We start from the raw sequence: 13,462 nt of genomic DNA on the forward strand, positions 1-13,462 counted from the left end.
TAGACAGTCTCTCTAGATAGACCTGTTGTGATTTCCTCAGTGTTCTGCCAGTAAATCACAGTCTTTGGTTTTCTTTCCCCACAACATAATCTACATGTTCATTCCAATGTAAATTACTCATAATTATAATCCCTATGTAATCAGTTGAATTTATAACCTTTGGATTTGTGTGATTTATTGTGTAGTCAAAATTTATTGGGTTCCTTTTGGTACTCATGTGGATCACTCCACACTTTCCATTATTTAGAGTCAGTTGCCACTTTTCACACCATACATATATGTTGCCTAAATCATTTTGCAATTTGTTTTATCATCTGATGATTTTATAAGATGGTAAATGACAGCATCATCTACAACCAATCTCAGAGTGGTGTTCACATTGTCTTCTAAATCATTTATGTAGAACAGGAACAGTGAGGGCCTATAACACATCCTTGGGGAATTCGAGATATTACTTCTGTTATACTTGATGACTTTCCATCAGTTACAATGAACTATGGCCTCCGTGATGGGAAATCATGAATCCAGTTGCACAACCGAGACAGTAGTCCATAGGCATGCAATTTTATTAGAAGTTGCTAGTGAGTTATGTTGTCAGAAGCCTTATGGAAATGTAAAAATATGACATCAACTTGAGATCGCTTGTTAATAGCAGTCATTACTTCTTGAGAATAAAGAGCTAGTTGTGTTTTGCAAAAATGATATTTTGTGAAGGCATGTTGGTTGCTTGTCAATAAATCCTTTTCTTCAGGAGAACTCAATAACACAGTATATGCTCCAAAAACCTACTGCAAATCATCATTAGTGATATAGGTTTGTAAGTCAGCATATTACTCCTTATTTCTTTCTTGGATATTGATGTGACTTGTGCAACTTTCCAGCCTTTAGGTATGTACCTTTCAACGAGCGATTGAGTGTGTATGATTGTTAAATATGGACCTATGGTATCAGCATACTCTGAGAGGATCCTGAGTGGTATACAAAAAGGACTGGAGGCCTTGCCTTTGTCAAGTTATTTAAATTGCTTTGCTGCGCTGAGGATACCCACTTCTTAATTACTCGTTTTGGTAGTTGTTCTTGGTTCAAATTCTGAAATATTTACTTTGTCTTCTTTGGTGAAGGAATTTTGGAAAGCCATGTTTAGTAACTCTGCTTTAGTGGCACAACACCATTGTTACTTCACAGTGAGGGTATTGATTGTGTCTTTTTGCAGGCTTGTTTTACATACAACCAGAATCTGTTTGCATTTTATGCCAGATTTTGAGACAGAGTTTCATTGTGGAATGTATTAAAAGCATCTTAGCATCTTGCATTGAAGTTTGTGCTACATTTCAAGCTTCTGTCTACCACGAGCTCTGTGTTTTTCTTCATCTTTGGCCCTGACTGACTCCAGTCTCAGCAGTGATTCAGTCTCCAAACCAAACGAGTCTTCCACAGTCGCAACTGCTACTACGTACACCCATGGGCCTACTAGCACCAGCTATCCCGATGTTCCCAGATGTTGTACTAAGACCAATCCAGCGGGTTCATTCGGCATATGCCATTGTCTATGGAGAGCCTGGGTTCAACCTGGGCTGTGGCATACTTGGCTAGCCATTTCCGGCACTGCCAACAGCAGTTGCAGCTGGTTGCTTCTCTGCTGAGCAGGATGTGTTGACACCACATACCAGCAGCGTTGTAGTTGATGCATACACCATCCTCACGATTGCCGGTCTTGGGTGCTGCATGATTTTGTCGTATGGAATGCACTGCCAACAAAAGTTGTTTAACTTAGGAGAGCGTTCTCTGGCTTGCTGTCATAAGAGGCTGGGCATTACACATTCCCTCAGGTCATCAATACTCAGCACCCTGACAGCCATCCCTCTATCCTTGGGTGACTATGTAGTGGTCAGCAACTCGGATTGCTATACTATATAGTGTCCTTACACTCAACTCTCACCTCTGTTTCGCTAGATTATGGAACTCCTGTTGATAATAGCTAGGAATTGTCTCACCTGGCAACATTTGCTGTCAGTTGTAAGTGATATGCAGGTGGACATTTTGTGTGGTCAGGATTGATAGAGCGTCTTAATGAGCATTATAAGAAGGAAACTTGGTTTAACAAGTGTTACGAATTGTATCATTGTGTTAATGAGTCATTTTTATCATCATTTACTTTGATTGTACTGAACATGTAGCTAGAAATGTAACTTACCATTTCAGACCTTGGTCGGCAAATGTGTCAGGAAGGAAACACATTCCATCTATCTGGGTGATAGTGCAAGGCTTAGGCCAATGATCTTTGGCAGCAAACAGCACTTAAAATGTGATTCCCCTCAAGTTACTTATTGGCTACACACAGTGAGTGAATAGGAGGCAGATTGTTATAAGCAGGTCATGGCAATGAAAAACATCTCTTAAGGTGCCTGATTGACATTTTGGTATACATAATATTTTTGTTTGATTATATCTTCACATTCCTCAACTTGTTTCTTTGCACTTCCTTCCACCTTTTTCTGTCCTCTCTCCACCACTACCACTGCTTGATTTTTTAAATTTCCAGTCAAGCTTTCTCTGTGTATCCTGTTCAGCATCTTGGCTTCTGTATCTATACATTACATTATTAGGACTGAGAGGCCAGCCTGTTTGTAATTAAATACTTGATTTTTGATCCGCTGAGTGCCTCTTGTTTCTGTATTCACCTAGGAGTCTAGTTCTTTTCTTTCTTTCCCATTTGATTACTTTTACTTTTTCTTTATAAATTAAGGAAAATTAACCAGTATTTCTAAAATGGAGGTGCAATTTTTTGTTTTAGTGTATTATCTGTGATAACACCTTCTCCATGAACTTAAATGGTTTAAATTTTTATTTCATTCTTAAAGCCATAGATACTTTGGCAACAAAAGAGAAGGGAAGGAGTGAAATGAAAGAAAGAAAGACATTTAGAGTAGGAGCAAGAAACAAATGGTTACTACACATATTAAGTGTTTGTAATAAATTTCTCTTAAGTTTCATACATAAAATGTCATAAGTTAACAATCAAGTAAAAATGATAGAAAATTAATAACCAGTTGTCTTTCTGTTAGATTAAAGCTGACAGCAGGAGGCAGCATCAAGTAGCAGAAGATTTTTATGATGTATGGATATTGAAAAGACAGGCATTTCTAAGGTGGAGGAGCTTTGTAGAAGAACAGTTGGCTCATGAAGCAACTGTAATGCAAATGGCATTAGAGCATTATAATAGGTATGCAAATAGTATTATGTATACATTTATGACTCTCTGATTTGATGGCTGTTCGCATTTGTGTAAAAGTATATAGAAATTTCTTTAGATGTTCGTAACTGTAGTATGTTACACCATTGTTCATACCATTCCTAAGTATAATTGATTTTAATTTTCATTATAGAACACTGCTTTGCCGCTACTTCAGGCAATGGTACAAGGTGCGAGATGAAAAGAAACGTAAAGAACGGCTTGAAGTGTGGCGTATACGTGTACGTGAAATACTTCCAGACTTCATGCCTCCTGATACAGACTAGGGCTACAGGGCTTACATATTACACAAAATAATGCACATAACAAAATGTGTTTTATGTTACAGTCTGTAATTATACACCTTTACTGTTTCAATTAAGCAACAGCTGGTGTGAATTGATCTTTCATACTGAAGGAAAATGGAATCACTATTAATTATTTGAAAAATCCTTTGATTGTTCTTCTTTTGCAAGAGCAGATTTTACTCTTTCTTTTTGTTTGTAATACTGTGTAGAACTAAGCATGTAAAATGTAGGAGAGAGATGATTAAAAAAAATTAATAAAAATCTCATTGCACACAGTTATTGCTTTGTTTTAGACATGCAGACACTTCACTAAAGCATTTGTCCTTTTAATGTTAGTAATTGAGAAAATCTTTATTTATTTATTCCAGGGATAGTGTACATGAAATATTATAATGGTGCCCTTTGTATCAGTTTTAGTGAAGCTGTTTATTTACTCTTAGTGTTACATCTGTTCACAACGAGGTTTATCAGTCTCATAGAGGATAATTTCTTTGTTAAATTCAAGCAGTTTGTTGGTGTTGTGAGCAACAATACTGTGATATGAGCTATGTTGTTCTTTACTGATTATTATTTAAAAAAGTATGTCACTGTGTAATCTTCAAAAATACAGTGTGTGAATGAATGAATGAATGAATAAATAAATAAATAAATAAATAAATAAAAAGGCACCCACAACTTCCAGAGACTGCTCTGGAGGTGATGAAATGTATAACTCAGATTAACACAGTGTAGTAAGTAGATGTACTAGATACGAGACGTGTTCAAAATGTAAGGTGACTTTATAGTTTTATGAAAACTTATTTATTTATTCATCAATATTCATGTTGTTCCCTTCAAAGTAATTTGCCTCAGATGCAATACTCTTGTGCCAACACTTCTTCCAATCCATGAATCACTTCTCATAAGCACTTTTTGGTACAGCCTTGACTATTCCAGCAATGCAGTTTTTATTTCTTCAAATGTTGAACATCTTTGTCCTTTCATAGCTCTCTTCAGTTTTGGGAACAGGAAAAAGTTGCAGGGGGCCAAATACAGTGAATATAGTGGCTGAGGCATGATTGTCATGTTGTTTTTGGCCAAAAAATCTCTTACAAGCAACAATGAATAAGCAATTGCATTGTCGTGATGCAAAAGCATCAAGGTAATACTCCTTACTGGCCGTACGACCTTGAGGAAAAAATTCATGATGCCTTATGCAATGATAACTGAAAAAAAAAACAGTGAGCAAAACTTTGATATTTGATCGAACTATGTGTGCTTTATTGGTCTTGGCTCTATGGGATGCTTCCATTGGGACTATTGGGCTTTGGTTTTGACATCAAATACCATAATTCCATATTTTGTCATCAGTTATGGCCTTTTTGAGCAAATCAGGATCATTCAAGAGCTCCTGAACGATGCTCATGTGATGGTTCTGATCAAAATTGAGAAGTTTTGGAACAAATTTTGCAGACACACGTCTCATGCCCAAAAAAATCCTTAAAAATTGCATGAGATGAGCCAACTGATATGCCAACATTCTCAGAAACTTCTATTACAGTAATTTGATGATTTTTCAGAACAATTTTCTTCACAGCTTCATTGTTCTCATCTGTTGTTGATGTGCTGTGGCATTCAAAGCGAGGTTCGTCGTTGACATCTTCTCGGGCATCTTGGAAGAGCTTGTACCACTTTTTTTTTTTAACTTAGAGAAGACTCACCGTATGCCATGTCAACATTTGTAGTGCTTTAGAGCACTTGACTCCTTTTATCACACAAAATTTGATGCAAATTCTTTGCTCCATTTTTTATAATAATCGGAAATTGCTGATCACACTAAGACACGTCTAACCTTTCTATCTGTCAAAAACAAACAAAGTATGCTGTATGTGTGAAACTGAACATATGTTGGGACATGTGTACCAACATAACAAAACAAAAAATTGACAATCGAATGTACGTTGCCTGTGCAATTTGAAAAGTCACCTTACTTTTTGAACATCCCTCGTATGTCAACTAAATTTTAACCTTAAATCCTAAGGATGTACATCATCTTCTGTTAATCGTCACTTATTTAGTTTTCATTTAAATGCCTGGTTTATGTTTTTAGGATAGGAGAGTAATTTACTGGTTTATCACAATTAAATTATTCATGGCTGGTGGACCTCAGAAGTTCTTTATCTCAGGCAGTTGCCAATGTCTTGTAAATTGCGCCATAACTACATGAGTTGTATACGTCCTAGGCATATTGTTGAAGGTTGTACTGTTGTGGGCGATCAACTATGTTTATACACATCCTTCCAGAGTTTATGTTTATGTGAAAAACATATAAATAATGAAATTCTGGTAATATGTGTTATAGATGTTGCTTGTCAAACTTAGAAATGGAAAAAAAAAATCTTGAATAAAGGCACATGATCATATCCAGCTTGGTGGTTTCAGAAGACTACAATTATTTACATGAGAAAGAGAGTGAAAATTTTGTTGCAAATGGAGAAGACTGAATTGTCCATAAAGAAACTAAAGCAGAAATTTTTTGTTAGTCCAGTTAGGTGTTACAGGGAAAGCTGCAGGAAAGGTAATAAAGAAAGATGCAAGGTGTGACATAAGCCATATAAGACAGGATTCCATGTTCCCAAGAGCTTCACAGAATTTCTTACTGGAGTAACATTTTGTAAAAATATTTGAGGTGCACTCCTCACATCAAGCAAAGGATAAAATGTCGTGAATGTCCATTGATGGGGCAAAAACATGATCACTGCCCATCACTGTCTGGTGGCATAACAGGCATATGACATGGTAAGGAAAGTATGTAGAATGTTTGGAAATTCCTGTTACAAACTCCAAGGAATTTTACAGGGGAGTGAGCACATAATATTGTGAACAGGATCCCATGTCCAGGAATGTACCATTTCTGTTCTGTAACAGTTTCAGTTCAGATGTTTAACTCATCCACTTCTGCCTGAGGAACAGAATTTGGCATGACATAATATAATTATTAGGTACCAATTCGAAAGGAAACATAGTGAAACATCCATTTATCACTTAAACATGTTTATTTATATTAATTTACGAGACTCCACTATAGACAGAGGAAGATCTGCTGGCATGAGTTCTGGCTGCTGCACTAAAGGTGGGATGGAGCATGTGTACCAGAACACGCTTCATAGGTACAATGTCTGTAACAATGTTGGTGGTTGTCTCATCGAACCACTATTGTAATGCATCCGTACTGTTCAATATGTAGTACACTGGGTTCGTTTTTGTTTTTGTATAATGTAAACACACAATGTTTAAGTGTTAATATAAACACATGTGCTTAAGTGATAGCTGGATGCTTCATTATGTTTCCTTTTGAATCGTTATCTATTAACTGTACTGGGTCATGCCTAATTCAGTTCCTCAAGCAGAAGTGGGTGAGTTAAACATCTGAATTGAAACTGTCATGGAACGGAAATAATACATTTCCAGACATGCATTTGTATTCAAAATATTATGTACTCATTCCCTTCTACAAGTCCTACAAGTTTGTAACAGAAATTTCTGAACACCCTGCATAAGCAGAGCAGAGGTGAATGGGGAGCCGTGCGGAGTGGCTGCATGGTTAGAGGCACCATATCTTCGAATGCGTGGCCCCTCCCGTCAGAGGTTCGAGTGCTCCCTCAGGCATGGGTGTGTGTGTTGTTCTTAGCATAAGTTAGTTTAAGTACTGTGCAAGTCCAGGGACCAATGACCATAGCAGTTTGGTCCCTTAGGAATACACACACATTTGAACATTTGTGAATGGGGATCATTCTACAGAGTGCCAACAATCCAGGAAAAATGGGAAGATCAGGAATTATCAGGGAATTTCATGCAAGTAGGACCTATCATGGAATTTCATAAAGTATCAGGGAATGTTTTTAATTTCATACTTTGTATTACAAATAAGTACAGTTTCTGAGAAGAACCACATGTATAATGTGCTTTCAATAAAAAGTCCCTGTTACCTCCATGCATCATTTATACCATCATTTATATCATTAGGTAAATGTCAAATCATTATTTTTTACTTTTATCTATTTTTTAATTTCAAGCTGTTGCATTCAGAATTGCAGCATACTTTCAAAGCCATTAGTTGACTGATCCAGATTTAAAGTTTTGGATGGAAGAAGTTAGAAATGATTCTAAGAGCACAAAATGAAAGCTTTGCAATGTTACATTTTCTGCAAGTAATGCGCTGTCAAAAACCACGATTGATTAAAATGTATTAGCAAAGTTAAAATCTACAAAAATACCACTCCTCTTTATAGTTTTTGAACTCATCTGCAACATACTAGTACTGAGACAATGAAACGTGGTGAGACAATGAAACATGATTTTTCAGAAAAATTTACAATTTCTCATCCAGTCATAAATGAAGAAAATGAACTGCAAATTCAGAAATCACAAAGTACTGTCAGCTTCTTTATTCTCAAAGAAGAAGAAAGCCATGCAGAAATACTTTATAAATTTAGACACTGATGAGTCACAACTCAACACACTCAACTGGAAGTGACCTACAATTATTTAACCCCTTAATACCTGAATAAATTTCTAGGTGAAAGGCCAAAATCAAAAACTGTAGCTTGTGAGAGGTACCTGAAACACTGAGGAGACTGCAGCACATGTCAGAAGTGTTGGTAGCTTCGTGTAGAATCAACACCTACCAGCACTGGTGCTCAAACACAGTTAACCTTCCATGTATTAGTGCAGCATTGGTATGATGATAATTCATGACCGATGTTCAGTGATAGTGAAATAGTCAGAAGAATGGAACTGCAGGAAACTAAAATTACGCACTCAGTTCTTTATGTGATTGTCCCTTATTATAAAGATAGACTGAGGAAATCCATTAGTTCTTGTAACGATTGTGCTATATGATTTGGTGAGTCACTCAATAAAGTTTGTCAAGAAACTCAAATGGATATAGGTATCAGATTTTGGAGCAATAAGAAAAACAAAGTTTGTACACGGTACTTAACATATACTTTTCTTCATCATACAAGATCCAAGCTGCTTCTGTTGTTCAAGGAAATGCTTCTACCTCTTACATGCCTCAATAAAATTTTATAAATCTCAGTGAATAGGCAGAATGTTCATAAGTTTTTCAGAGATCAGAAATCTGAGCTGCAGTCTACTAAAGAAATCAGTTATACCTGATATTTCTTGTTGCTCCATACCAATGGTCATGTCTGGATATGCTAACATCCGGGTGAATGGCTGCTTGAAACATACATCGTGCCAGAGATGAAGTCATTGAAGGCGTTTGTTAAGTTTTGGGAACAGATGAAAATTGGATGGGATCAAGTCAGAATGGTATGGAGGATGATCAATGTCAGTAAACTCACGCCACTGTTGCAGCGCTCATGTGTGATCTAGCACTATATGCTGAAGGATGGGGTGCTCCATGTGTAGTAAAGTCTTTGAAGTACAAACTCAATTACGGTATGCTGTTTGTCACACACCAGCAAAGTGATGTTACACACCGCGATGTTACACGCTACAATTTGGGGCTCTCTATCTGCAGAGGGCAGCAAATATGTAGATAAAAAAAAATCTCTCTTTCATCACAAGGACTGGACGTCTGACCACTGTTCTTCAGAAGCAGCTAAATAGTACATGACTCACTCCTTGCTTCAGTTGCCTCTTTCAGTTAAAATGACTGAAGGAAAGAAACACTAATTCTTAGTTTTAGCACAATAAAACATCACCTCACACAACAGTGAGGAGGGTTCATTTTTTAGTAAAAAGAACAAGCATTATGCTGGCTTGGGAATCTTCTCCTTAAATGGTATCCTTTGATTTCATCTTGTTTGATAAGAATAAGAAAAATATTCTAAGCCAGCACATTTCTTTAGATGAAGACGCTATAGCGCCTTATGCTTTGTTCATTACTGTTGTAATGTGAATGTGTACACATCAGTTCATAGGAAACTTCCTGGCAGCTTAAAACTGTGTGCCCGACCGAGACTCGAACTCTGGACCTTTGACTTTCGCGGGCAAGTGCTCTACCATCTGAGCTACCAAAGCACGACTCACGCCCGGTACTCACAGCTTTACTTCTGCCAGTATCTCGTCTCCTACCTTCCAAACTTTACAGAAGCTCTCCTGTAAACCTTGCAGGACTAGGACTCCCGAAAGAAAGGATACAGTGGAGACATGGCTTAGCCACAGCCTGGGGGATGTTTCCAGAGTGAGATTTTCACTCTGCAGCAGAGTGTGCGTTGATATGAAACTTCCTGGCAGATTAAAACTGTGTGCCCGACCGAGACTCTAATTTGGGACCTTTGCCTTTCGCGGGCAAGTCCCGAGTTCGAGTCTCGGTCGGGCACACAGTTTTAATCTGCCAGGAAGTTTCATATCAGTGCACACTCCGCCGCAGAGTGAAAATCTCATTCAGCAGTTCATAGGTTTGGGGTAATTTATCATTATTTTATTGGTTCCCACTGGATGAACTGTGTATCATTATGGCATGAAATATTAAAATTTTTCCATGGACACGAAATATCATATTTGAAAATCGCCATAAAATCGAGAAATTAAAAAGACAGTCAGTGATGGAAATACCGTTCTCCAAAAAATTTGGCATCCTGCTCAACAAAAGATCATTATGACAGGTTCTTGTAGTGGCTTTCGGCATGGCGGTCGCCGTTTGGTGCTGGAAATGATCAGTATTTCTGTTACCATGTATTGCTTTTGCACCAACATCGTGGGCAGAATGCAAGACAAATATCTTTGTACTCGAAACAAGTTACCACATCAAGCAGTATTTTGCCGACCTGGCAAAGTCCCCTCCCCCCCTTATATTTCGAAATTTTCTGTATGTGCAGCAGTTTGCGAAGCCCTTCCCTAACACATTTTATGCTACATTCTATACACCGTGGTTTTTCATAGTTAGACCATGTTGTTGTTGTTGTTGTTGTGGTCTTCAGTCCTGAGACTGGTTTGATGCAGCTCTCCTTTACTACTTTAAGTGTCTCATTTCCTAATCCAATTCCCTCAGCATCACCCGACTTAATTCATCTACATTCAATTATCCTCATTTTGCTTTTGTTGATGTTCACCTTATATCCTTCTTTCAAGACCCTATCCATTCCGTTCAACTGTTCTTCCAAGTCCTTTGCTGTCTCTGACAGAATTACAATGTCATTGGCAAACCTCAAAGTTTTTATTTCTTCTCCATGGATTTTAATGCCTACTCCGAACTTTTCTTTTGTTTCCTTCACTGCTTGCTCAATATACAGATTGAATAACATCGGGGAGAGACTACAACCCTGTCTCACTCCCTTCCCAACCACTGCTTCCCTTTCATGTCCCTCGACTCTTATAACTGCCATCTGGTTTCTGTACAAATTGTAAATAGCCTTTCGCTCCCTGTATTTTACCCCTGCCACCTTCAGAATTTGAAAGAGAGTATTCCAGTCAACATTGTCAAAAACTTTCTCTAAGTCTACCAATGCTAGAAACGTAGGTTTGTCCTTGCTTAATCTAGCTTCTAAGATAAGTCGTAGGGTCAGTATTGCCTCACGTGTTCCAACATTTCTATGGAATCCAAACTGATCTCTCCGAGGTCGGCTTCTACTAGTTTTTACATTCGTCTATAAAGAATTCGCGTTAGTATTTTCCAGCTGTGACTTATTAAACTGATAGTTTGGTAATTTTCACATCTGTCAACACCTGCTTTCTTTGGGATTGGAATTATTATATTCTTCTTCAAGTCTGAGAGTATTTCGCCTGTTTCATACATCTTGCTCACCAGATGGTAGAGTTTTGTCAGGACTGGCTCTCCCAAGGCTGTCAGTAGTTCCAATGGTATGTTGTCTACTCCGGGGTCCTTGTTTTGACTCAGGTCTTTCAGTGCTCTGTCAAACTCTTCACGCAGTATCGTATCTCCCATTTCATCTTCATGTACATCCTGTTCCATTTCCATAATATTGTCCTCAAGTACATCGCCCTTGTATAGACCCTCTAGATACTCCTTCCACCTTTGTGCTTTCCCTTCTTCGCTTAGAACTGGGTTTCCATCTGAGCTCTTGATATTCATACAAGTGGTTCTCTTTTCTCCAAAGGTCTCTTTAATTTTCCTGTAGGCAGTATCTATCTTACTCCTACTGAGATCAGCCTCTACATCCTTACATTTGTCCTCTAGCCATCCCTGCTTAGCCATTTTGCACTTCGTGTCGATCTCATTTTTGAGACATTTGTATTCCTTTTTGCATGCTTCATTTACTGCATTTTTATATTTTCTCCTTTCATCAATTAAATTCAATATTTCTTTTGTTACCCAAGGATTTCTACTAGCCCTCGTCTTTTTACCTACGGTACTTGATCCTCTGCTGCCTTCACTACTTCATCCCTCAAAGCTACCCATTCTTCTTCTACTGTATTTCTTTCCCCAATTCCTGTCAATTGTTCCCTTATGCTGTCCCTGAAACTCTGTACAACCTCTGGATCTTTCAGTTTATCCAGGTCCCATCTCCTTAAATTCCCACCTTTTTGCAGTTTCTTCAGTTTTAATCTACAGGTCATAACCAATAGATTGTGGTCAGAATCCACATCTGCCCCTGGAAATGTCTTACAATTTAAAACCTGGTTCCTAAATCTCTTGTCTTACCATTATATAATCTATCTGAAACCTGTCAGTATCTCCAGGCTTCTTCCATGTATACAGCCTTCTTTTATGGTTCTTGAACCAAGTGTTAGCTATGATTAAGTTGTGCTGTGTGCAAAATTCTACCATGCGGCTTCCTCTTTCGTTTCTTAGCCCCAATCCATATTAACCTACTACGTTTCCTTCTCTCCCTTTTCCTACTACCGAATTCCAGTCACCCATGACTATTAAATTTTCGTCACCCTTCACTATCTGAATAATTTCTTTTATAGTTAGCCCATAGCGCTTCGGAACACACAAATAAACAACACCTTCATAATAGAAATCGACCCAGAAGAGAATCATGGACGTGTAGGTCGATTGGCTCTGCGAATGTTCGTGTAGTTCTTCCATTGCGTTAATTCTAAATTCTCTGTACAATAATTACAACTTACATGTACGCTTTTTCACAGTTCAGTGACAGTAATCAACACTGAGTCACGCATAAACTTAAGTGCCAACCCAGATACATCTCTGAGATTCAAAATAAACATGAAAATATGGATTGATAAATTAGATTTTTTGATAGAATCTCCTAGGGAAAACACGTGGATCACTCTGAACTAGAATACAATGAAGAAAGCTCTTTCTTCATCGTACACCAGCCGCATTCGGCCTCCGACGTAATCAGGAACATAGATGCTTTTGATTTCGTTACTACTGCACCGCCGGCCGGAGAGGCCGTGCGGTTCTAGGCGCTCCAGTCTGGAACCGAGGGACCGCTACGGTCGCAGGTTCGAATCCTGCCTCGGGCATGGATGTGTGTGATGTCCTTAGGTTAGTTAGGTTTAATTAGTTCTTGTAAGTTCTAGGCGACTGGTGACCTTAGAAGTTAAGTCGCATAGTGCTCAGAGCCATTTGAACCATTTGAACTACTGCATCTTGCAGTTATGAGGGAAGTTTCAACTTGTCAGCTGGGAAACTCAGATAATTAAAATATGTGCCCGTTACAGGAATTTGTGTTAAGACTGTTCTAACGTTCTCTTTTAATTAGCCTACTTACAGATCCCATGGTAGTTAACATAAAGAAAACCAGCGAGCGTAAGTTTGTTACAGCATGAATGACTAATAATTGTAAAAAGAATGTTAGGTATGTTAAGAAAACATTTCTACTTAATAAGTGCGATATGAAGCAGATTGCAGTTTATCTGAGCAGACACCGCCACACTTTCATATCAGGAGACAAAGATGTGACGCAATTAGTTCAAGATTATTATACAATACCTTTAGATATGCGATGAAGAGTCAGGTTGTCCAGTATAGGACAGACCA

At 38.0% G+C, this 13,462-nt stretch overlaps 1 protein-coding gene across 2 annotated transcripts in view; it reads left to right on the forward strand.

The window, feature by feature from the left end:
- LOC124619634 overlaps nucleotides 1-3,720 on the forward strand; it is a 216,078-nt gene extending 212,358 nt beyond the window's left edge. The window contains exons 10-11 of one of the 2 annotated variants that reach the window (XM_047146147.1): nucleotides 3,066-3,223; nucleotides 3,387-3,720. In XM_047146147.1, the coding sequence (XP_047002103.1) occupies nucleotides 3,066-3,223; nucleotides 3,387-3,519 (291 nt within the window). In that variant the 3' untranslated portion in view covers nucleotides 3,520-3,720. The remainder of the gene's footprint in view (nucleotides 1-3,065; nucleotides 3,224-3,386) is intronic. The other variant, XM_047146148.1, reaches the window with a different exon arrangement.
- The last annotated feature ends 9,742 nt before the right edge of the window (nucleotides 3,721-13,462 follow it).

This window comes from Schistocerca americana, chromosome 6 (genome assembly GCF_021461395.2).
Source record: "Schistocerca americana isolate TAMUIC-IGC-003095 chromosome 6, iqSchAmer2.1, whole genome shotgun sequence".
Classification (NCBI taxonomy): domain Eukaryota; kingdom Metazoa; phylum Arthropoda; class Insecta; order Orthoptera; family Acrididae; genus Schistocerca; species Schistocerca americana.